General features: G+C 36.4%; 2 protein-coding genes across 4 annotated transcripts in view; both read left to right on the top strand.

Moving 5' to 3' along the window:
* Ttc26 (Tetratricopeptide repeat domain 26) overlaps positions 1–12,068 on the top strand; it is a 51,800-nt gene extending 39,732 nt beyond the window's left edge. For all 3 annotated transcript variants that reach the window (XM_074178563.1, XM_023157661.2, XM_074178564.1), the window contains 2 exons: positions 236–588; positions 11,844–12,068. In XM_074178563.1, coding sequence (XP_074034664.1) covers positions 236–588; positions 11,844–11,984 — 494 coding nt within the window. In that variant the 3' untranslated portion in view covers positions 11,985–12,068. The remainder of the gene's footprint in view (positions 1–235; positions 589–11,843) is intronic.
* Positions 12,069–23,446: 11,378 nt separating this feature from the next.
* On the top strand, positions 23,447–24,751 carry LOC141483739 (uncharacterized). Its single transcript, XM_074178539.1, has one exon. It carries the CDS (start codon positions 23,447–23,449, stop codon positions 24,749–24,751), a length of 1,305 nt encoding a protein of 434 aa, XP_074034640.1.
* The last annotated feature ends 395 nt before the right edge of the window (positions 24,752–25,146 follow it).

Below are 25,146 nucleotides of genomic sequence, written 5' to 3'. Positions count from 1 at the left end.
TTTACAATTACGTGTTAACGTATCCCATGTCATTTCTTGATCTTAAGGGGTTTAATAAAGTATTATTAGTAAAGTATTATATTGGATCTGAAATGACGTTACCTAATTATCCTGATGATTTGCCCGATAATTTATAAGGGTCGCCAACTTTTTTTAATGTTCAATGTTTTTTGACGTGAAACAAAATCAAATCAGACTATGAATTTATATTTAAGGAATTTTATCTTTATTTTAGACGATACGTTCAACTTCAACTTCGCCCAAGCCAAAACTGCGTGTAATCAATTCAAAGAGGCGGAAGAAACATTTCTTCTGATTCAAGATTCTCATATCAAAAATGACTACGTGTACATTTCCAATCTAGCAAGATGCTTCATTATGAATCAGAAACCACGACAGGCATGGGAATTATATCAGAGAACGGAAAGTGGTCCAGAGAGTTTCAATTTGTTGTTACTCATTGCAAACGATTGTTACCGCATGGGGGAGTTTTGGTATGCAGCGAAAGCTTTTGACTCTCTCGATAAATTGGAGCCAAATCCTGAATTTTGGGAAGGAAAAAGGGGAGCCATTGTTGGAGTGTTTCAGGTAAGCTGTTCCGAGGGATTGCATTAGTTTTGAAAAATAATCTTGTTCACATAGGGTCCTTCATTTCCTTGAATTTACATAAAAAATTGTTTGTCAAATATAATCGAAATGTTTTATTCGTTTGAAAGACTTATTGATGCCATTATCTGTGGAATATATAACATTGTTTAAATGTCCGCTACGGCTTCTCTGGGTGGAGCGCATCCGAAACGTTCAATTTTTCATGTCTCTGGCGCATAAATCATGCTGAATTTGACTAATGACATGGGTTACGTTGGTTTTGAGGACCACTGTGGTTTGTGGCTTATTCGCATACACCTGCGACTTCAGAAAACCCCATAAGAAAAAGTCGAATGGGGTCAAATCGCACCATCTTGGCGGCCAGTTCACGTCACCTTCGCGTGAGATGACCATGCCCTCAAATCGCTCGTGCAGAATATCCAATGTGGCATGAGCTGTGTGACTCGTAGCGCCGTCCTGTTGAAACCACATGTCGTTGATGTTCAGATCATCCAGTTCAGGCCAAAAGAAGTTGATAAAAATCGACCTATAGTGCTTGCCGTTGACAGTGATGGCCTGGCCAACGTCGTTCTCAAAGAAATATGGACCGATGACGCCGCCTCTCGGTAGGATGATTATGGCGACCGTAAAATGGGCCAAGCGCAGAACTCAAATAGTCCTTCCTCTTTCGAAGGAGACAAGATATCAAGGTCGTACAAAATTTACATTTCAATACATTTTTAGGAGAAAAAAAAGTTTCGTATCACTCGTCGCCGACAGGGTGCTACCAATTTCACAGGTCTTATGATACCTCGTTTGATAGATAGTTAAATACTCTATTCAATACATTTTTGATTTTTAGAAATCGGATTAGCCGTTTCCGAGTAATAGGCAGTTCAATATTTGTTTTAAGAATCTGCAAACAAAACAATAAATTCAATTTCAATCCAAAATTAATGTTCAAAATGTTAATCATTAACTCACTGACGATAATCAAGTCTCTTCACAAATTCATTTCCTACGATATAAAATATTCCTAGGGTAATTTTGTTGCAATCACCGCTTTTTCTATACTCGAGTTCTGAATTGAACTGCGTTTATGTATCGTACATTTCCTCTCAAAACATGTAGAGGCTTCATATCAGTTGATTTAGTTGGATCTTCCGAAGTCTGTTTATCTGCCGGTTTGGATAAATGACAAACCCAAATGAGTTTTTAACTAATGACCCACTACACTGAACCAAATAGGTACGTAATGAAAATGAAAAAAACATTGTATTCATGACTGCTGAACATTGTTTTTCATCCGATGAAAGGTTTCATTACTATAATGTTACTTTTTTCATTACTTCATGTCTCAGTTCATAAAATAATAATCGATTATTGTACTAACATGATTACATTGACTCATTGATCTTGTTCATGGAAGCACTGAACATTTTTCACAAATCTCCTAGTCTATTGCATTGCATCAATGGAACAGTACATCATTTTAACGAACTTGAGTGCGTTAATTCATTATGATTTGATGAAAAATCCATGGACTGGGTTCGTCGTAGTGATGAATATATTGATTGAATAAATGAACATTTTGCACGTAATATCAGTTTACTTTGTTCATAAAACTGATGAATGTGTTTATACAGTAATTAACGTGTTCACTGAATAGATGAACTTTGAACTATGTCTTAACGTAATACCTAGTATATTGTACTGATGAAAGTATTCATTAAATCAAGGATTGTGTTCAGTGGATCTATATACTTTCGCATATTATTTTCTTAATTAGTTCCACTGGAACCTTTATTTCATACCACTATGTAATATAAACATTTCTGACTTGTTAGAAGGGTTGATCACTTTATAAGCTTTCTGCAAAAAATTGGAAGGTGACCCTGATCAATTTAATTGCTGCTGTCAGTATTGAAACGCCGTCACCGACGATTGTTCGTTTTCCACTCAATTTTGATATTTTTAGTTGGAAATAAAATAATATACATTTTTCGTTGATTTTTTTCTGTAATGGGCTTGGGGTTTGGTTGTCTTCGGCGCTTCGCCCTCATCAATTATCCTTTCTCTTGCTGATAATGAAACAGTTTCCTCCTCAATACGTAATAAATATACCATTATACTGAGGTAAGGTGATGTGATATTCTAAGTAAAACTGTAAAATTCAAAGAAGTACGAATGTATTGATAATTCATTATTGTTGGTAACAATACTATGATTTTTATAATTATTGATGTTCATATAAAATACTTAAGCCTGATTAATCCTTATCAGTTTCCTGATTTTCCTTCAGATATTCTGATAATATATGAACTTTTCGAAAAGAATGACGGCCTTTTGTTTAAAAAAAAGAGTTCTATAAAATTCCAAAACATTTCTGATTCTAAAGGAAAATCAAGATCAAATAAATAAATGACGGAGTATATGTAAAAATTGGTATCTGATATCATCAAAATAAACACATATGTCTGTTGGGTACTTTATGTCATCTCCAGTTCATAACATAATAATATCATACACACTCGATAAAATCTCTCTTATATATATATATATATATATATATATATATATATATATATATATATATATATATATATATATATATATATATATATATATATGTATATATGTATATATATATATATATATATATATATATATATAAATATATATATATATATATATATATATATATATATATATATATATATATATATATATTTGGGAAGACAGCAAACGTGTACTCTTATGACACTATTTTCCGATCATTTCGACAGTGGTTACTGTCATCTTCAGTCTATAATGAATTTTGATGTTACAATTGATTTGGAACAACTGAAAATGTACTTAGGTACAATGTCTTTGAGATTAATGCGTAGTAGTGTAAAACCATAAACTTTGGTAACAAGAGAAAATGATAATAATTAAAATCATGTCCACTGTTTAGTTTGTGACACATATCCACATAAATATATTAAAATTGAAGTCATAAATGGATAAAATATGAATTTTTTTATATACAAACAAATGATATACAATCGGAGAATTAGGGATAAACTGCTTGCCAATCCCAACGGTCTAGATTCTTCTGGTTAGTAGCTAAAGCTGTTAATCTGAACTTTACAAAATCCACAATTCCACCACTAAAACAAGCGGATGGTTCAATTGCAACAACAGTATTAGAAAAAGCAAATCTACTAGCTGAACAATTCGCGTCCCACTCCAGCACAGTCGATTTTCTGGGAAAGACATCAATATCAACAAGGCGTCGTCTGGTCCTGATGAAGTGCCCGTCATCGTACTCAAAAAGTGTACAAATGAACTCGCACCAATATTTTGCAGACTTTTCAACCTGTCTCACAAGAAAGAGGTTTTTCCTTCTTGTTTGAACATTGCTCGCGTTCAGCCTATTCCCAAAAAGGGCAAGAAAACTCTTACAAGTAATTATAGACCAGTCGCTTTGCTATCAGTGATCATGGAAATAGCCGTAAAACACCATTTCCTCAAATATTTTGAAGCCTTCAACATCTTGAGCGATCATCAATATTGCTTTCGGAAACAAAGATCAACAGGCGACCTTCTATCGTATGTCACCCATATTTAGAATAACGCAATCGAGAAACATGGAGAGTCAAGAGCTGCTGCGCTTGATATTTCTAAGGCCTTTGACCGTGTGTGGCATGAGTGCTTGCTGGTCAAACTTCGATGTTATGGCTTGTAGTATCATTTTTGTGTATGCTCAGCTTCGTGAAAGAACGTTTCCTGCAAGTGGCCATCGATGGATATCTCTCGAATACTTTCACCATCAACGCTGGTGTTCCCCAGTCCTCTCTTAATTGTATATCAACGACTTATTGGAAAAAATCAAGAATCCAGTATGTTGCTTTGCTGATAACATCACACTTGTTGTCACTACATTTGGATTTCAGGACATCGGCTGCGGATGCACATCTTCACCGCCAGCAGCAGGTTGAATATCCTAATGTGGATCTAGAAGTAATTTCGAATTGGGGTGAAAGTAATCAGGTTCAATTCAATACCACAAAAACCCTGGTATCGGTTTTCTTCAAAAAGATAAATGTATCCGAACGGGATATAATAATGTTAAGTCAGACAATTCCGTTTTCTGCTTCGATAAGTTTGTTGGAGGAAATGGACACCAATATGTCATGGCACAATCATGTCGCTGGAATTGCAAAGGCTGCTTCTCAAAAGCTTGGAACACTGTTGCGAACCAGAAAACTTTATGAAGCTCAGATGAGACCTTCTTTGGAGTATGGAGCTCTGCCTTAAACATACCCTGAAGTTGCTGGATTCACGCATCACTTGCAACCTTGACAGTTTGGAATATCGAAGAAAGGTTGGAGATTTGTCCCTCTTCTATAAATACTTTCACGGAAAGTGTTCTTGTGACTTGGTACATTTGATTCCACCAAGAGCGGTATATATCAGAGATACGCGAAAGACTGTGGCTGCTCATCGTCTTGTGATTCAACTCAGTTCACCTCGAACTTCACTATTCAAAAACTCTTTCATTTGGAGAACGGCGTTTAAAAATTTCCTGGGAACGTTTTTCCAAATGGATTCAATCTCCAGCGATTTAAATCCAATATGAATCACTATTCCGCACAAGCACCGCTCTGTAAACGCCTTGAGGATTTTCCTGTTGTGCTTGTGTTTTGTCCATAAAAAAATATGAACTTGAAATATGTAAAAATTACTTCGTCCTATTCATTTTGTACTCTAAACATTTGTTATGGAATCGAATCAGATATCTGAATTTTACCTATTTCATATACTCTATTGTGAACCAATCATGTGAATGATATCTGATTCAATTCCATAACAAATGTTCGGAGTACGAACTGAATAGGAAAAAGTGTTTTTCTATAATTCAATGTCCATATAAAAATTTTTATTTCGAAAGTATGTTTATATGGAACTAGTTGTTTCGAGAAAGCTTTTTTCCAATTTGTGTCTGAAAGTTTCTTCTTTGTATGAATCTTTGAAATCAATTGCTTTCATATTTTCTTTGGAATATTCTCACATGTTTTTGTATTAAACTGAAGAAGTAGAAAGCCAAAAACTTTTGAATTGTTGCCGTAGTTTATTTTTGACTTGTTTATCCCGAATTCTTGTCGTGCTATCTACCTTGCTTTTGTGAAAAATACTCATTATAAAAAATTTTCCAAAAATAGATTTGCTTGGACCGATTTTTTGGTCTCTCTTCTTCAAAGATCCCTGATGAAATTATGTCTTCACGTCTTCAGACATCTCGTAAAACGCGTACAGGTGTTAAATTAGGCGTTATTTTTCGGTTTTATATTTCGGTATTTTTCACTTTTAAATTATAAGTAAGTATGTAAATTCCACTTCAACTATTAATTTTTCGATAAATTATGGTCATTGCGAAGTAAGGAAGAACCTTTTGCGCAACTCGAGAAAAAGACCATAGCAATGGTATTCCATATCCCGACGTTAAGTGTTACCACCGCTCTCTATTGTATCCAACTGCTACTCCAAAAACAACGTCACTTTGTCAATCACAAGTACAGTCCCAAAAACTACAGTCCACGTCTAAAGAGTGAAGATCATTCAGTATGACAAAAGGAAAAGAAGTTGAAATATCCATAACAATGTTTTCCAAATATTCTGCATCTTTTTTGATAAAACTAAGTTTCTCGTTTCTTACATTTGCAGTTTTTTTTATGAATTAATTTCTGATAGGGTGACAGTAACAATGTGAGATAGGTGGGTTTCTGCCACAAAATCTTAATATTGATAGAACTAAGCAGACGCAGAGACACGAAAAAGAACTGAGGAGTGAATTGGCTTCAGAATCGAAATCATATTCAAATTGTCCTTTACATTGGGTAACAAGTAACAAGGTTGTTTCTAGTCAGATTTTGTTCGGCTCAAGAATTTAGATTCATATTTGAGGCGGTACATTTTGCGTGTTTTTTACATTTGGACATTGGAATGGACAAAAGTTAAGGTTGTATTTTTCTGAATATTATATTTTCATTGACATTAGATGAATTATTTTCTTCATATTATTGGTAAACGAAGCTTTCAGTGTACCATTAATATGTCTCAACGCAATAACCTTTGTAGAGCCATGTGGTCTGACATTTAAAATTTTTTCAACTTCCAACCTAATAATTTTACTTAATAGTTGATGGAATTTATGAAAATCGCTTGCACATGTTTGAATTGTTCTCAGAATACAATAAAAACCGTATGTCGTCAACAAATTGTTGACGACATACGTCAACATACGTCATACGTCAACATACGTTGTTACTTATCAAAAGTTTGCTATATTACTGGAGTTTTTTCCCAACACCAAATCGTTATTTTTACACCTCGACACGTGTTTCGATCACCAAGTGATCATCTTCAACAGGAAGATAAAACTAATAACTACTCAAAACTAAAGCTACTTATACTAATCAGGTACATCATACAGGTAGGTAATCAGTAATACCACCCATACAAGTGTACCACCCTAAATTATTTTTACAATTGGCCTTTCTATTATTTACAATATGTTCTTATGTATGTTTAAATGTTACAGCTATATATAGAACAATTTTCAACTATATAAAATTAGTTTCACAATATTGCCTATCTAAATATATTTACAATGTGTCTTTTTGTAGTAATCAGTAAACCCAACAATATTATTTCAACAGGCTATATAGTATGCTATTTGGTATTGGTCCGTTGTCGTTATTCATAATATTATTATGTTTACTTATTTCCACACTCTCATAGGCATCTAGTTGCCTGTTGTTATTAACTTGTCTAACTAATCTTGAAGAACTGAAGTCTATGGAATGGTTTTGTTGCAAAATATGATGGGCGACTGCTGATTTTTCAAATCTTCCATATTTTAAGTGTGCTATGTGTTCCTTATATCTCACTTTAATAGATCTTTTTGTCTGTCCATAATATTTTGCATCGCAGTCCTTACACTCAATTTCGTAAATTCCAGACTTTTCCGAATTCTCGACTTTGTCTTTTGGACTTCACAAAAGGTTCTGCAGTGTATGACTTGTTTTAAAAACCACCTTCATACCTAGTTCCTTGAAAATCTTCCCAAAGTTCTTCGTATATTGGTGGTAAGGAACTGAGATGTATTTATCTTGGTTTTTGTCCTTTTTGAAAGTCGAGATTTCGTTCATTCTTGGCCTAAACTTCTTTTTCCTAATTATGTCATCTACAATACCTCTCGGGAAACCGTTAGTGGCTGCTATTTCCGCTATTGTACGTTTTCCTTTTGTGAACCTATCATGTGTTAGAGGGAAAGTCAAAAGACGATGCACCAAAAAATTCAACCCAGCACGTTTGTGCTGTCCACAGTGATGTGAACTGTCAGGAATATACCTGTACGTGCTTGTTTCTTTTCTAAATATATCGTATTCTAACCCTCCATCTTTGCTCCTCATTACCAAAACGTCAAGAAATGGTATTTGTCCCTTATTTTCTACTTCATACGTGAATTTTGTTGATGGACATCTATTATTTAAAAAGGAAACAAAGTCCTCGATATTCGATTTTTTGGTATCGAATACCGCGAAAATATCATCCACATACCTTAGCCAAATCCTAGGAAAATACTTTGACTTTTCTTTAGTTTCCATTTCGAATCTGCTCATGAACAGGTCTGCCAGGTAGGGGGACAGGGGATTTCCCATGGCCGTTCCTTCCTGTTGTTCATAAAAGCAACCTTCCACCTGGAAACGATTTTGTTTCATACACAAATTGGTAAGAGAAACGAATTCATCGATTTCGTTGTTATTGAAATTATTTTTCTCTAGTAGTTCCCTGAGGTATTGCAAGGTCTGTGGAATTGGGACGCTAGTAATTAATGAACTAACATCAAAAGAATCCAAAATCTCACCTTCTTGCAGAAGCATGTTTTTTGTATGTTGTATGAACTCTAAGTTTTTTATACTAAAACCTGGTTCCGCAATAGACAGGGTTTCAAATTCCTCAGAGACCCACTTCGCTATTTGGTAGGTAAGAGCTCCAATAGCTGACACGATGGGGCGCATTGATTTTCCCGGTTTATGGATTTTTGGGAGGCAATATAGTTTCGACACCGTTGGGTTGGAAACTTGTAACTTCCGTTTCAGTTGAGGGGTAAGTATGTTGTCGCATTTCTTTAGGACGTCTTTTACTTCTGCAATCATCTTTGGTAACGGGTTTTTGGACAATTTCGCATACGGTCCGTTGGTAATGAGAGTATTGACCCTTTCGTAGTAGTCCGATTTATCCAGAATTACCACTTTGTTACTTTTGTCGGCTTTCAAGTAAAAAACGTTCTTGTCTTTCAATCATTTGATAAGTTTCTTTTGGTTTTTCTCGTTGTTTATTGTTTGTTTTAGTATAAAAAACTCTTTAGAGTTCATAAAACATACAAAAAACATGGTTCTGCAAGAAGGTGAGATTTTGGTTTCTTTTGATGTTAGTTCATTATTTCCTAGCGTCCCAATTCCACAGACCTTGCAATACCTCAGGGAACTACTAGAGAAAAATAATTTCAATAACAACGAAATCGATGAATTCGTTTCTCTTACCAATTTGTGTATGAAACAAAATCGTTTCCAGGTAGAAGGTTGCTTTTATGAACAACAGGAAGGAACGGCCATGGGAAATCCCCTGTCCCCCTACCTGGCAGACCTGTTCATGAGCAGATTCGAAATGGAAACTAAAGAAAAGTCAAAGTATTTTCCTAGGATTTGGCTAAGGTATGTGGATGATATTTTCGCGGTATTCAAAACCAAAAAATCGAATATCGAGGACTTTGTTTCCTTTTTAAATAATAGATGTCCATCAATAAAATTCACGTATGAAGTAGAAAATAAGGGACAACTACCATTTCTTGACGTTTTGGTAATGAGGAGCAAAGATGGAAGGTTAGAATACGATATATTCAGAAAAGAAACAAGCACGTACAGGAATATTCCTGACAGTTCACATCACTGTGGACAGCACAAACGTGCTGAGTTGAATTTTTTGGTGCATCGTCTTTTGACTTTCCCTCTAACACATGATAGGTTCACAAAAGAAAAACGTACAATACAGGAAATAGCAGCCACTAACGGTTTCCCGAGGGGTATTGTAGATGACATAATTAGGAAAAAGAAGTTTAGGTTAAGAATGAACGAAATCTCGACTTTCAGAAAGGACAAAAACCAAGATAAATACATCTCAGTTCCATACCACCAATATACGAAGAACTTTGGAAAGATTTTCAAGGAACTAGGTATGAAGGTGGTTTTTAAAACAAGTCATACACTGCAGAACCTTTTGGGAAGTCCAAAAGACAAAGTCGAGAATTCGGAAAAGTCTGGAATTTACGAAATTGAATGTAAGGACTGCGATGCAAAATATTATGGACAGACAAAAAGATCTATTAAAGTGGGATATAAGGAACACATAGCACACTTAAAATATGGAAGACCTGAAAAATCAGCAGTAGCCCATCATATTTTGCAACAAAACCATTCCATAGACTTCAGTTCTTTAAGATTAGTCAGACAAGTTAATAACAACAGGCAACTAGATGCCTATGAGAGTGTGGAAATAAGTAAACATAATAATATTATGAATAACGACAACGGACCAATACCAAATAGCATACTATATAGCGTGTTGAAATAATATTGTTGGGTTTACTGATCACTACAAAAAGACACATTGTGAATATATTTAGATAGGCAATATTGTGAAACTAATTTTATATAGCTGAAAATTGTTCTATCTATGTATAGCTATATATAGCTGTACATAAGGACATATTATAAATAATAGAAAGGCCAATTGTGGTACACTTGTATGGGTGGTATTACTGATTATCTACCTGTATGATGTACCTGATTAGTATAAGTAGCTTTAGTTTTGAGTAGTTATTAGTTTCATCTTCCTCTTGAAGATGATCACTTGGTGATCGAAACACGTGTCGAGGTGTAAAAATAACGATTTGGTGTTGGGAAAAAACTCCAGTAATATTCATTACTACACCAAAGGTTCCAAACAGTATATCAAAAGTTTGCTGTTAAAATGTATTTTTGAGAATTCGTTCAATCTTCATGATCAATCGCAAATAAAAATTCTATTTTTTTATGCTTCATGTAATATTGAATTGTTAAGGTGCTTATAGTGATGATATAATATAATATAATATATGATATAATATGATACAATACAATACAATATAATATATAATATAATATAGTATAATATAATATAATATAATATAATATAATATAATATAATATAATATAATATAATATAATATAATATAATATAATATAATATAATCGGTCCAAGCCCGAAAAAATAAGAAGGTTTCCCTCAACTAGTTATTTGAACAATGGAGAAATACAAAGTAGAATGAAATTTTTAGCTGTTGATGATTGATGTGTTTTTAAGAGCTCGGCAATTTTCGTTCATTTAAACAAATGAATCAAATAATTCGTATCAAATTCTGCGTATAAAATAAAATAAACTATAACAAAGTATGTAAAACTTCAACAAAGGCCTATGGTGAGTCTGTTATGAGTAAAACAAGGGTTTACAAGTAGTATGGGCGTTTCCAAGATGGTTGTGAAAACGATGAAAACGGCGAACGCTCCGAAAACCACAGAAATGGTTATGAACGATCGCCGAATTACAATCAGTGAAATCACCAATGATATTGGCACATTGATTGGTTTATATGCCATGAAATTTTTGAAAAACAACGGAGAATAGAAATGAAGTGGATGACGTTGCAGGATTACCGAATCGTGTTATAAAAGGTAACGAAACATGATTTTACGGATATTACGTCGAAACTGCTTCTGCACCAGCCTCCATATTTGCCAGACATAACTCCGTGTGACTTTTTCCCGTTTCCAGATAAAAGAGAACCTTGTTTCACAAGCATAGATGGCATTGAAAGCGCATTGCTGAAAGAGCTAACGCCATCCAAAATATCGAGTTTGGGAAGAGATTGGAAAAAGTCCTGTCACAAGTTCATAATATCTAATGGCGACTATTTTGAAAGTGACAACCCCAATGTAGATTAATAAATATTTTTTTCAAAAATGCCCGTTATTTTCTGAGCATACCTCCTATAATCTGCGAATATTTCACTGTTTTAGGAATATTGGTACATTTATTATATTGATATCATTTTATTTGTTTTCACCGGAATTCTTCATTATGAAATTCACATGATTTTTATGTTTTAGGGAGTGGTTGCCCAGAAGTTTCCGGTGGATATACTAGGAGATATTTTGCAGCTCCTACGAAGTAGTACCTCCAATCAAGCCGATCAAATAGCAAATGTTATCAGGAAATGGTCTAAAGAGAAACGTTTGAGTATCAATTGATCAATAAATTCATAATAATTTTTGTTCTAGTGCTACAAAGTTAAACTTGACTAACAAATAAATTTCTTTATCTATTAATGGAAATATCGATTATATTTATTCTAAGAAATCCTAATAACATTTTCACCTATTTCAATACATTATCTGACTCTCTGATTATATTATTATATTCCTAGATTACATTTCATTGATAAACAATTTTTATCTTATAATTTAACATAGGTTTTTCCGACCATTAACTTGATTTCAATGAACAGCGAACAGAAATTCTCCAAGTTCGAAACTTGTAAAAAATGAGAATAAACAATTTTGAAACCTTTGTTTTCTGATTTTATAGGTGAATCTCACTCAAAGTTCTGAAAAGGGCAACTTTTCAGCCTTCTTTTTCACAAAATAAACTATTTAAAAACACAAACATTTATTCACTAGGTCACCTTTACACCTTATTCCTCCTTCTTTGATACTTTTCACTTTAACAATCAACATTTTTCCAATAAAAATGTTAAAAAATGTACGGAGCTGCTTTTTGGTTACATATCTCTGTATTTTATGTTTTTAAGGTTAATGGCAAGGTTGGTACGACTGATGCAGTCCATATTCCTAAAGTAATCAAAATTTTTTTTACCTTCATTCTTTAGATCGTAAATTGGTTTTTGGTGGTGTATTACGAATTTGAAATAATAGGCGGCGGCAAATACCAACCGCTTTTTTCTGAAATGTCACTAGTAACTAACCTAAAAATAGAATAATGTCACCAGGAGAAGCATTCGTTTTTAAATTAAGTTTTTTTATAAGAAAAATGTTCATTATTGAAGTGAAAAGTGTCAAAGAAGGAGGAATAAGGTGTAAAGGTGACCTAGTGAATAGATGCTTGTGTTTTTAAATAGTTTATTTTGTGAAAAAGAAGACTGAAAAGTTGCCCTTTTTAGAACTTTTAGGGCCGTAACTTTGTAAATGAGGAAGAGCGCCGCTTTTTTCTTTCGGATTCGTAATCTACGCATCAAAATACGTAAGTACAAGCAAACATTTTTTCAAAATCGCCGGGTGTCCTCAAAACGAAAATTTACCTTACGCAGTAACTTATCGGGGTAAACTAAAAAGTTTGCCCTTCTACACTTGTATAAAGTTTTCCATTATGATTTTTATATTTTTCAGATTGTGGAAGATAACAAATACCCAAAAAAGGTCGATAAAAAAATGAATTTGTTTTTCATGAGTTACAAAAATGGCACGAAACTGTGTCAAATTCATTCAAAAAGAGATTTAAAACGTCAATTGAATATAGGTGATATTTGAAAATATGAATAACATAACAATCCAGGTAGGGAATGCAATCTCGCGAGATTGGATCTCGCCAGTTTCGAGATCTTGCAAGATTGGCCGATTTGTGTGTTTATTTTCCAAATAATAACGATATTTGAATGAATTAGAAAAAAATAATAAGAATTATAGGTATTATAAAATAAACTTTTTCTTTTACGAATTTTCTCAATAAACTTCTATGTAGTAGGTAAACACTGTATGATGTATATATCTATAAGTTTTTTAACTTTCAAAGCAAACTTTGACGTATTGCCCAGTAGGACTTAACAGCTGACAATTAACCTGCTACCTCTTGCCACGATGGTATTTGATTATTTTTCTTCCATCCGATGACTAAACCAAGATCTGGATCTTTCTTTTGTTTTTTTCTGATCATATTGTCCTCTCAGTTGTCGTCTATAGCTGTAGTTCTACAAATAGCTGCTTCCTTGTCTTCTGCTCGTTGGCAATGTGAGCAGTCATCGGGGCATGGTCTCCGTGACAGGGCATCTGCGTTTTTATGGCTCTTCCCAGCTCGATGTTCTATTTCGAAGTCGAATTCTTGAAGTCTCTCAATCCAGCGTGCTACTTGTCCCTCAGGATTTTTGAACTACAGAAGCCATTTGAGAGCTGCATGGTCCGTTCTCAACAGAAATCTTTTTCCATACACGTATTTGTAGAAATGTTCTACACCTTTGACAACGGCCAACAGCTCTCGCCTGGTGACACAATAATTGCGCTCTGGTTTACTGAGCGTTTTGCTGAAGTAGCCAATAACTTTCTCCTGTCCATCCTGGATCTGAGAAATGACTGCTCCAAGTCCCATGTTGCTGGCGTCCGTATCTAAAATGAACTTTCCGTCAGGTAGGGGATAGCTCAAAACAGGAGCGTTGATCAAAGCTCTTTTCAACTTCTTGAATGAGTCTTGGCATTCCTCAGACCACTGGAACTGGATCTGTCCTTCTGTGAGTCGGGTCAATAGTTTAGCGATGTTGGCAAACCCCAGCACATATCTGCGGTAGTAGGTGCATAAACCAAGGTAGCTCTGAAGCTGATGTATGCCTTTTGGAATGGGCTAATCCTTAACTGCTTTTGTTCGATTACCGCCACTCTTTCCTGAGAGACAACGTGGCCAAGGTAACGGACTTCTTTCTGGAACAGATGGCATTTCTTGGGACTCAGTTTCAATCAAGAACTCCTCAGACGCATGAATACCTTCTCCAGATTTTTCAAGTGATCGTCGAAGGATTTTCCGACCACGATTATATAGTCTAGATACACCAGACATGTCTTCCATGAGAGCCCCTTGAAAACCGTCTCCATCAAACTCTCGAAGACTGCTGGAGCATTACAAATCCCGAATGGCATAACCGTGAACTGCCACAATACTGAGCCGATGGTGAAAGCTGTCTTTTCTCTATCTTCTGGGGCCAATTCAACTTGCCAATATCCACTCTTCAAATCCAAAGTCGAGAAAATCGTGGAGCTGGCTAGCGTGTCTAGGGTGTCGTCGATTCTTGAAAGAGGGTGGCTGTCTTTCTTCGTCACGTTATTTAGCTGGCGATAATCCACGCAGAATCTTGTCGAGCCGTCCTTCTTCTTCACTAATACGACTGGAGAAGACCAGAAGATCAGAAGGTTCGATGACTCCTTCTTTTTCCATGTCGCTGACTATCTTGTTTGCCTCTTCTTTCTTGGCCAGAGGGAGTCTTCTAGCTGATTGCCGGATTGGTCGGGCATTCTCAGTGCCGATTCTATGCTAAACCACATTCGTTCTGCCGTCTTTTCCTTCTCCAATGTCGAAGATTTCCTGGTACTTCTTGACTAACTCCCTCAGTTTCGGTCGGTGAGTTGGTGGTATGTCCTTGGAGGAAATTCCAATCAACTCCTCTAACTCTTTAGGCAAGTTGTTGGCTTGGCTGACAGAACTGCGTACACTCCGTATCACAGAGGAAATGAACGAACAGTGCCCCAGCATTGTTCCTTTCTTCAAGGTCACGGGAAAGTAGTTGACATTCATGACTCTGACCGGCATAACTTCATCAACACGCAACAGGGTCTTCCCCAGGGGGTCCAAGCGAGCCTCCAGGATGGTTTCAGCCCTTTCGGGTACGCACACGTCTTCAGCCAACAGGACCCTGATCGTCTCTTCGCTTTTTCCATGAAGCACCAGCTCTTCTCCGCCAACACGTAGGACGCCGTCTTGAAGATTCAGCTCGAACCCTCTGGAATTCATTATGTCCGTTCAATGATCGCGTCGTCCTATATGTCCACCACCAATGCACGATGTTTCAATTTAGTGCTGCCCAACACCAATTCAATTGGTAGTTCTCCAAGTACAGTGGTTGTCTTCCCTGTAGCGGTGCATAGCTTCCAGCGTGACGGTTCAATTCTTGCCGGTGTTTTGCAAAGGTTGACCCAAGAATGGTTCTCATCGCACCTGTATCTAGCAGCGTGGTGCAAGGATCGTTGTTGATGAGGTCGTCTACGAAAACACCTTTGTCTTGTCGTTGGAGAACGGAAACATGCGTTTATTACGGCGGCTTGCTGGGTACAGGCCGACGATTGCCCCTTCTCATCGACCCCCTCTAGTTTTCCTGATTTGGTGTCGATTCTTTGAAAGCTGGACACTTGCTACGCAAGTCCAATTTTCTCACAGTTCCAGCATCTTATTTGTTTCCTCTCAGGCAACACTTCTTTCATTACTTTTCTGATGGTGACCTCAATATCAGCAGGCACTTTTCCATCTTCCTCGATAGCTCTAACTTTGCTCTGGCTCTTGCAGAATTGTTTTGCAGCCTCAAACTCCAGAGCGGTTGCCAGAGTTTGCTCTTTATTGAACACAAATCACCCCCAGAAACTTCGAAAAAATATGTTTCGGGATCTTCTCCTGATTCCGTCAAGTTATCCCACAGTCTCTTCTAGTGTACTGATTTCTTTCCGTAAGAATCTAGCTCTCTCTCCTCCAATTCTTGCTTAAATTCGGCGACTTTCAAGTCAACTAGGCGCACTTTCCTCGGACACATTTTATCTCTTATTGTCTATTTTCCACAAAACTGAAGACGGCCACTTATTTTAATCTAGTCCGAAACACTTACTTATTTTCACGAGTCTATTTTTCGCGAGAAAGGTATATCAGTTTATGTTTCCGTAGTCCGGTACTGTCCACTTCGCGAAACACAATGAATCACCAGTCTGTCTGCGCAAAAGTTTTATAGTCAATTTCACCGTAATACAAAGATTGTCCACCAAGCGCTCACAAATATATTTTAAAAATCCACTTCTGATCACCAATTGTAACGAATTAAAGAATTAACGGTATTAATCAATTTATTTTCAACAATATTTCACTATCACAACTGATTTATATACAACACTTATACAACTAACGCTTAATTTATCTTCACAGTTCGAATTCTTTATCAAAACGCACGATTCACTTTCTAGATACAGACTACTGCTCGGAACGGGAAACGGCCTTATTTATATCGGCAACGAACGCTCCAGATCTCTTTAGGGGTTTCGGCACACATCTATGCCTTTCGCGGTGGTTCGTCGAGTGCATTCCTTTCGCGGTGAGTCATTGTTTATTCGCTGGCTGAGATATCGGTCAGGGCCGGCTTCAGATTCATTACAGTATATAATCAAATAAGAAATGAAATAAACGACCAGTCTTCTCTTCTAATATCAAACAAAGGTATTTCAATAATAAAACAGTTCTTTCATAACAAAACAATAAGGAATCAAAAACTGAAATGAAACTCATAATTTAAGTTGAGTTGAACTGAGATATTATTATCGATATAAGAAAACTATACCAACTCAGGGATCTGCTAGAAATTAGAGGTTGATTAACAAAATATACCATCCAAAGAAAGGTTTGTTCAGTTCACATCACACGCCATTATTACGAATTATTTTGAAAGTAGAATCGTCTGTTAAGGCCCTTTCGTATTCAACGCTAGTTGGAACCACAGATCTCAGGCAGTCATCCGCAAAGTCTAAAGTTCGCCCTTTGACCCCCTGAACTCATATAAATTAATGTCCTGTTTGATTAATGACTTTTCCAGCGAATCCATAGTTAGTTTTCTGTCTTTATACTAAAATTCCATGAGAGTAGGCACTAAATTCTCAGAAATAGTATTGCATTAAACAAATGTATTCGTTGAAAATGTCCTTATAGAAAAAACTGCAGTAACGTTAGTTACAAATACAAGTGGTGAAGAAACATAAAAAGTTCTATTTCTCATTTTTCATGATCATAACGGTCTCGAAAATATCGAATCATGTAGTAATAACCTAATGGGGGCCATTTACAGTATATCAATTGAAAATCTCGTTAATCAATACTGGAATCACAAAAACAATCCCCCTTCGCCGCAATATCAGAGAGGATAAATGACGTCAACTCTCAGAACATATTGTTTCAGTTTCAGCTGGAATTTCCTATGTTGATGTTCAAACCAACGGTCATATTCCCCAACTTCTCAGTGAATTCTCAACTTAATCAAGCTATAACAAAATCGGTACTGGGAACAACTGAATCTTCCAACACAATGGGTCTGAAAGTGATCATGGCACTGGAAGTGCATTCTTTCCACCTTCCCAAGACTTCTATTTACACACCACAGGCTTATGCTATACTTCAAGCTCTTTTGTGGGTAAAACATAATGGCGAAGCTAGTTCAGTCATTTCATCGGATTCCAAATCTGTCCTTCTCTCCCTTACTGACTACAAAAGAGACATCAATAAAAATTCACTTATTTTTGAAATTATAAAACCTTTAGAGTACTTCTTCAGTAATGAAATTAACATTGTTTTCATTTGGATCAAAGGCCATTCGGGTATTGCCGGAAATGAAAAATTAGATGTGGCAGCGAAAGAAGCTACCTCTCTAGAATTGATAACTGATATCAGCTCTCCACAAGATATAGTCTCAAACGTTAGATATGAAATACGACTAAATTGGGGGAGACTCTGGAAAGAATTCTCTTCTAAATAAAAAAATCATTCATTAATCCTTCCCACTATCCCTAAAAGTATCCCCCACATAGACAACTTCAACTTTTCAAGATTTTACGCCACTACCATCACTCGAATGAAAATGAACCATGGTAAGTAATAATAATAATAAACGTCTCTATTACTACAACCACACAAAAAATAACAATATTAAGTTCTAACTGCATATATTGAAAGTGAAAGGCGAAATTCAATTTTTGCAGCTATACAAATAACTTTTAAATTATTCTTCCATCTGGCAAAAATAGGCATTGATGTGAATCCATTATGCTCTTGTGACAATTTTTCTTTAGCGGATATAGGTAAATTACATCCTATTCACATGTCCCAATTTCGAACTGTACCTACCGGACGGATTTCTTCAATAATTTGCTTTCCTCGAATGTTTCATTTCCAACCAGTATATAACAGTGCTTTTAGCTACACTCACTGAAAAAATATAGAAAATATTTCTAAAATTCATAATTAAATCTAAAATATCATTATAAAACATAGTAACTCGATAGATTCGAAAATTCTGTGCCAGGAGGAGGGGGTTTAAAAAAAACGGTCTCGAAATATCTATTTTTTCACACCAGGCCCGTAACCACGCCATTATCGCATTTTTCATTGAATTTATTGGATGAAATCATTCTAGGATTCACTTTATATCATAGATGAAGTCACAGGTACCTATGTAGAGTGAAAGTCACGGTGTCGAAGTCTGAATTTGCCAAAACTGAGAAGAAAGTGAATACTTTTAAACACGTGTCTCTTTCGAAAAAATATCTTACAATATTTATATTATTATTGCATTCCTTAATTTATTTGCTACAACTCAAGAGAATAAAACTCTACAAAAATTGTTTTAACCGTTATTACGGGTTGGATGGTTCACCCCGTAACTTCTAAAACTAAAATGATTCGATAAATAAAACGATCCTCGTTCGCAGCTCGTCCAAGTGGAGAATTCGTTCCTAAAAAAAAAGCGAATAGCTGATCTGGGTTTTGATATACCTACAAGTTCTTTAGTGGTCGTGCGTATGTGTTGATATTTTGGAATTGTACTTTTTTCTCTATTGTTCTACTAGAGTTCAAGTAATATAACTTGTTTACTTACAAAGAATATTAAGCATTGAAATGCCCGAGTAGGAACTTTATGTAGCAGTGAAATATTGCTTAATATAGTCAGCTGAGTGCTTCAATATCGAGAAGGAATTGGTTTTCATCCTTGTTTCTGCTCCTGATTGTGAATAAGTCGAATATCTGTGTGGAGAATCATTCAAGAGCGATATAAGAAAGAGCTATTATATTGGCCAACCATATTTACTACAGGGTGGATAAAATACCGTATAAGCAATTGTGCCTTTTCCTTTGTTACTTATTTTGGATACGAGAGGTTGGTAAATTTTCGTTATGTGGATACCCGGCGATTTTGAAAAAATTTTTGACTGTACTTACGTATTTTGATGCGTAGATTACGAATCCGAAAGAAAAAAGCGGCGCTCTCCCTTATTTAAAAAGTTACGGCCCTTCAAAGTTCAGAAAAGGGCAACTTTTCAGCCTTCTTTTTCACTAAATAAACTATTTAAAAACACAAGCATTTATTCAGTAGGTCACCTTTACACCTTATTCCTCCTTCTTTAACACTTTTCACTTCAATAATCAACATTTTTCTTATAAAAATGTTAAAAAATGTACGGAGCTGCTTTTTGGTTACATATCACTGTATTTTAAGTTTTTAAGGTTGATGATATGGTTGGTACGACTGATGCAGTCCATATTCCTGAAGTAATTCAAATGTTTTTCACCTTCATTCTTTAGATCGTAAATTGGTTTTTGGTGGTGTATTACGAATTTGAAATAGTAGGCGACGGCAAATACCAACCGCTTTTTTCTGAAATGTCACTAGTAACTAACCTAAAAATAGAATAATATCATCAGGAGAAGCATTCGTTTTTAAATTAAGTTTTTTATAAGAAAAATGTTGATTATTGAAGTGAAAAGTGTTAAAGAAGGAGGAATAAGATGTAAAGGTGACCTACTGAATAAATGCTCGTGTTTTTAAATAGTTTATTTAGTGAAAAAGAAGGGTGAAAAGTTGCCCTTTTCTGAACTTTGAAGGGCCGTAACTTTTTGAATAAGGGAGAGCGCCGCTTTTTTCTTTCGGATTCGTAATCTACGCATCAAAATACGTAAGTACAGTCAAAAATTTTTTCAAAATCGTCGGGTGTCCACATAACGAAAATTTACCAAAATGATGATGATGCATCGTTCCTAAATGCAAAAATTCTTCGGTAAGTGCACCAGACAAAATTTTTATTTCACTGTTACGAAAGTTATGGCAGCGCGCTATGCAGAGGGCCGACTTTGTATCTGCCAAGGGTGCGCATTTTTGTTGCGAAAATCATTTTAATGTAAATATGAATGAGTTTACTCTGAGCAGTACTTTGAATTTTAAGTTGAAACAGACTTAGAAAATACATGTATATCAAAACTATGAAAGTAGGAAAAATTACATTGAAACCAGGCATAATTTCGTATATATTTGATTGCCAGATTGATAGACCGACGGCCCATACATCTAAAGCTCCACCGTTTGTTCAAAAAAAGGAAAAACAAATTTTGTTGAATACTTGTAACGAAGATATCGCTGAAAATCAAATCATGTCTGATTACGCAGGTACACAGGAAAATTTTGATGTTGGAATTCAAGTTAATAAACAGGTTTTTCGAAGATCAAAAGCTAAACAGACCGTAAATATATATTATATACCACCGAAAAAGAAATCGTTCTAAAGAAATAGAAAATAGAGAAAGTATTGGAAAAAATTACTACCAAGTTACCCCGAGGACAGTGAAAGTTTGAGTAGGGGAATGTCGGGTAAGTTGACGAAGTGGGTAAGATGACGAACGGGTAGTAATTTCTTTTAACGTAACAATGTAGGTTTTCTGTAGGTTGCCGCCATCTCGCCAACATTAGGGGAATTAAGTTGAAACGCAACCTTACGGAACAGTTTGCAGCTACAGTGGAAATGAGTGTACCTCGCATATCTGCTCTAACATAACCTTTCAGGTATAGTCAGTGGGCATACTTGAAGACTGGCTATAAATCAAATCATCTAAGAGAACAATTCGTTCAGGCCAGTCTCTACATCCTACACAGTAGGTTAATGGACTGACAACTACTCCCTTGGCTAATACCACGAAGGGCGTTGGATTATATCCGACAGGTGTCAGTGCAGGATTCTTCACAGAAGTTATTCCTGCATATGCTGTTGGCGATACAACTGCCGCAATAGAATTTCAATTATTGGAACACACTTGCAGACCGGTTTCGGGCTGTTTGGCCACTCGTCAGTGCAAGGTAGTGTATATCATCAACATAAAGTCGATGATTTCCGATAATTGAAAATCGAATTCCGTCAGAGTATCATTCCTCGAACTAAGCTGAAGACTACAACAAACAACAGGTTTGTCGTCGCCCCATCTGCCTGTGAACGAGGTAACCAACTGCATATCCGAAATTTGTCCAATTCCTCGTATAAAGAGAGAAATCTTTCACGTATAGTATATAGACTTTATGTTGATGATATACACTACCTTGCACTGACGAGTGGCCAAATGGCCAAACAGCCCGAAACCATTCTGCAAGTGTGTTCCAATAATTGAAAATATATTGCGGCAGTTGTATCGCCAACAGCATATGCAGGAATAACTTCTGTGAAGAATCGTGCACTGACACCTGTCGGATATAATCCAACGTCCTTCGTGGTATTAGCCAGGGGAGTAGTTGTTTTCTGATAGGTGTCAGTCCATTAACCTACTCTGTAGGGTGAACGAATTGTTCTCTTAGATGATTTGATTTATAGCTAGTCTTCAAGTATGCCCACTGACTATACGTGAAAGATTTCTTTCCTTATACGAGGAATTGGGCAAATTTCGGATATGCAGTTGGTTACCTCGTTCACAGGCAGATGGGGCGACGACAAACCTGTTGTTTGTTGTAGCCTTCAGCTTAGTTCGAGGAATGATATTCTGACGGAATTCGATTTTCAATTATCGGAAATCATGGACCTTATGTTGATGATTACACTACTTTGCACTGACGAGTGGCCCCAAACAGCCCGAAACCAATCTACAAGTGTGTTCCAATAATTGAAAATCTATTGCGGCAGTTGTATCGCCAACAGCGTATGCAGGAATAACTTCTGTGAAGAATCCTGCACCGACACCTGTCGGATATAATCCGACGCCCTTCGTGGTATTAGCCAGGGGAGTAGTTGTTTTCTGATGAGTATCAGTCCATTAACCTAGTGTGCAGGGTCTTGAGACTGGCCTGAACGAATTGTTCTCTTAGATGATTTGATTTATAGCCAGTCTTCAAGTATGCCCACTGACTATACGTGAAAGATTTCTTTCCTTATACGAGGAATTGGGCAAATTTCGGATATGCAGTTGGTTACCTCGTTCACAGGCAGATGGGGCGACGATAAACCTGTTGTTTGTTGTAGTCTTTAGCTTAGTTCGAGGAATGATACTCTGACGGAATTCGATTTTCAATTATCGGAAATCATCGACTTTATGTTGATGATTTACACTACCTTGCACTGACGAGTGGCCAAACAGCCCGAAACCATTCTGCAAGTGTGTTCCAATAATTGAAAATATATTGCGGCAGTTGTATCGCCAACAGCATATGCAGGAATAACTTCTGTGAAGAATCCTGCACTGACACCTGTCGGATATAATCCAACGCCTTTCGTGGTATTAGCCAGGGGAGTAGTTGTTTTCTGATAGGTGTCAGTCCATTAACCTACTGTGTAGGGTGTTGAGACTGGCCTGAACGAATTGTTCTCTTAGATGATCTAACATAACCATTGTGTTAAATAAGCTTCCTAACCAATTGTTGAAGGTATGTTGACATTTGATTGTGCTCAATTACTAGTAATGAAAGTATTTCATAGCATCTCACTACAATTATTATCGATATCATGTTTGTCGTGGAAATATGCTCTCCGGCTCCAAACATAACCTCAACGGGTAAGATGGTGCGGGTAAGATGACGAACTTTGTCATCTTACCTGCACTCACCCACAAGGTCGTCATCTTACACATGTACAAAGTTTCGCACAGTAAATTCATTTAATTTTACAGAATGCCACAAAAATATTCAAAGAGGTCCGAAAGGCGGTCCTGGACCGAAGTGAGTTTGATTGCAGCGTTGGAGGCAGTAGATGGTGGTGAATCTTGCAATAGTGCTGCGTCAAGCTACGATATCCCCGAGGCAACTTTAAGACGCTATATAAAGAAACATCGAGAAGGAGCAGCTCTTCCAGAACATGGTGGAAGATGCCGCAATACTTTCAGTTCAGATCAAAGTCAGTTTCTTGCCAACTATATAACAGATATCGACAGAAGAGCTTTCGGGCTTACAAAAGTTCAGCTCGGGAGACTAGCATTTGACTTTGCAGAGCAGAACAACATTTCACATCGATTTAATAAATCATCAAAAATGGCAGGCAAAGACTGGATAAAGTCTTTTCAGATGAAATTCAAAGTAAGTCTCAGAACTCCCGAGCCAACATCGATAGGACGTCTTATGGGTTTCAACAAAATTGCTGTTGAGAAATTTTTTCACATCCTTCGAGAAGTTCGAGATAAATACAATTTTGAGGCGAGTCGTATCTACAACGCAGACGAAAGTGGTTTATCTTCTGTGCCTACCAAACTTCCGAAGATTTTAAGTCCTACCGGGGCTCGTCGTGTTGCAAGAATAGTGACTGCAGAGCGTGGCAAGAATACAACTGTAGTATGCGCCGCAAACGCACTTGGACATTATGTCCCTCCGTTTTCTATTTTCGGAAGAATACGAATGAAAGACGAGTTGCTGTTTGGGGCACCACCAGGGTCCAGAGGAAGTGCTCACAAAAACGGTTGGATGTGTACGGATATATTTCTGAAATACCTGAAACACTTCAAAACTCATACAAACCCCACACCTGAAAATCCCGTGCTTCTATTGGTTGACAATCATTCTTCCCATATTTCATTGCAAGGTATCAACTATTGTCGAGAAAACGGAATAGTAATAATGGGATTTCCGCCACACACTACACACCAACTGCAGCCTTTAGATGTGTATTTTTTTTGGCCTTTGAAAACATATTTTTCTCGAGATTCCGATTCCTTTGTTGTCAGTAACACTGGTCAAACAATCACTGATAAAAATATTTGTAGAATTTTTAATAACTCATATCTGAAGGCTACAACGGTTGGAAATGCGGTTATATGTTTCAGAAAGTGCGGGATTGAATCATTCGATCCCTTCATTTTTGGTGATGAAGAATATGCCGCAACTAAAACAACAGAGAAGGAGAATTACCTACAAGAAAATAATTTGACATCTGTTTCGGATGAAAAAAAAATCGGCAAATCCGACAAGCAGCTAGTGAATCACTAGATGATTCAGATGAAAAAACTAAAAGATTCGACAATTAGATATGGAATCATTAGATGATTCAGCGGATGAAGAGCTGCCTCTTGCACATTTCGTAAACACAGTTGTTAATTATTCTTCACTACAGAAAGAAGTAGTCTTGAGCACTTACAAAACGCCAAATAAAAATGAACCTTCCTGCACAACCGCAACATTGGCCATATCCAAAGTTAAGAAGACAATTTTTCAAAAAAATTCTAGTTCAAGCCGAATCCAAACCGAAACCATAACTTCATCCGAAATGTTTGACGCTACTCCCGATCCAAGTGGAATCCAGAACCACGCCTCATCTGGAAACTCAACTGAAAGTTACGTCACAGAAACCGACAAAGAGAAGGAAAAAAAAGTTGTGTCACTCT

Source organism: Leptinotarsa decemlineata, unplaced genomic scaffold (assembly GCF_025532065.1).
Source record: "Leptinotarsa decemlineata unplaced genomic scaffold, Ldec_3_MD MMD2_tig00004067_RagTag_RagTag, whole genome shotgun sequence".
NCBI lineage: Eukaryota > Metazoa > Arthropoda > Insecta > Coleoptera > Chrysomelidae > Leptinotarsa > Leptinotarsa decemlineata.
This window is presented reverse-complemented; position numbering and strand designations above follow the sequence as displayed.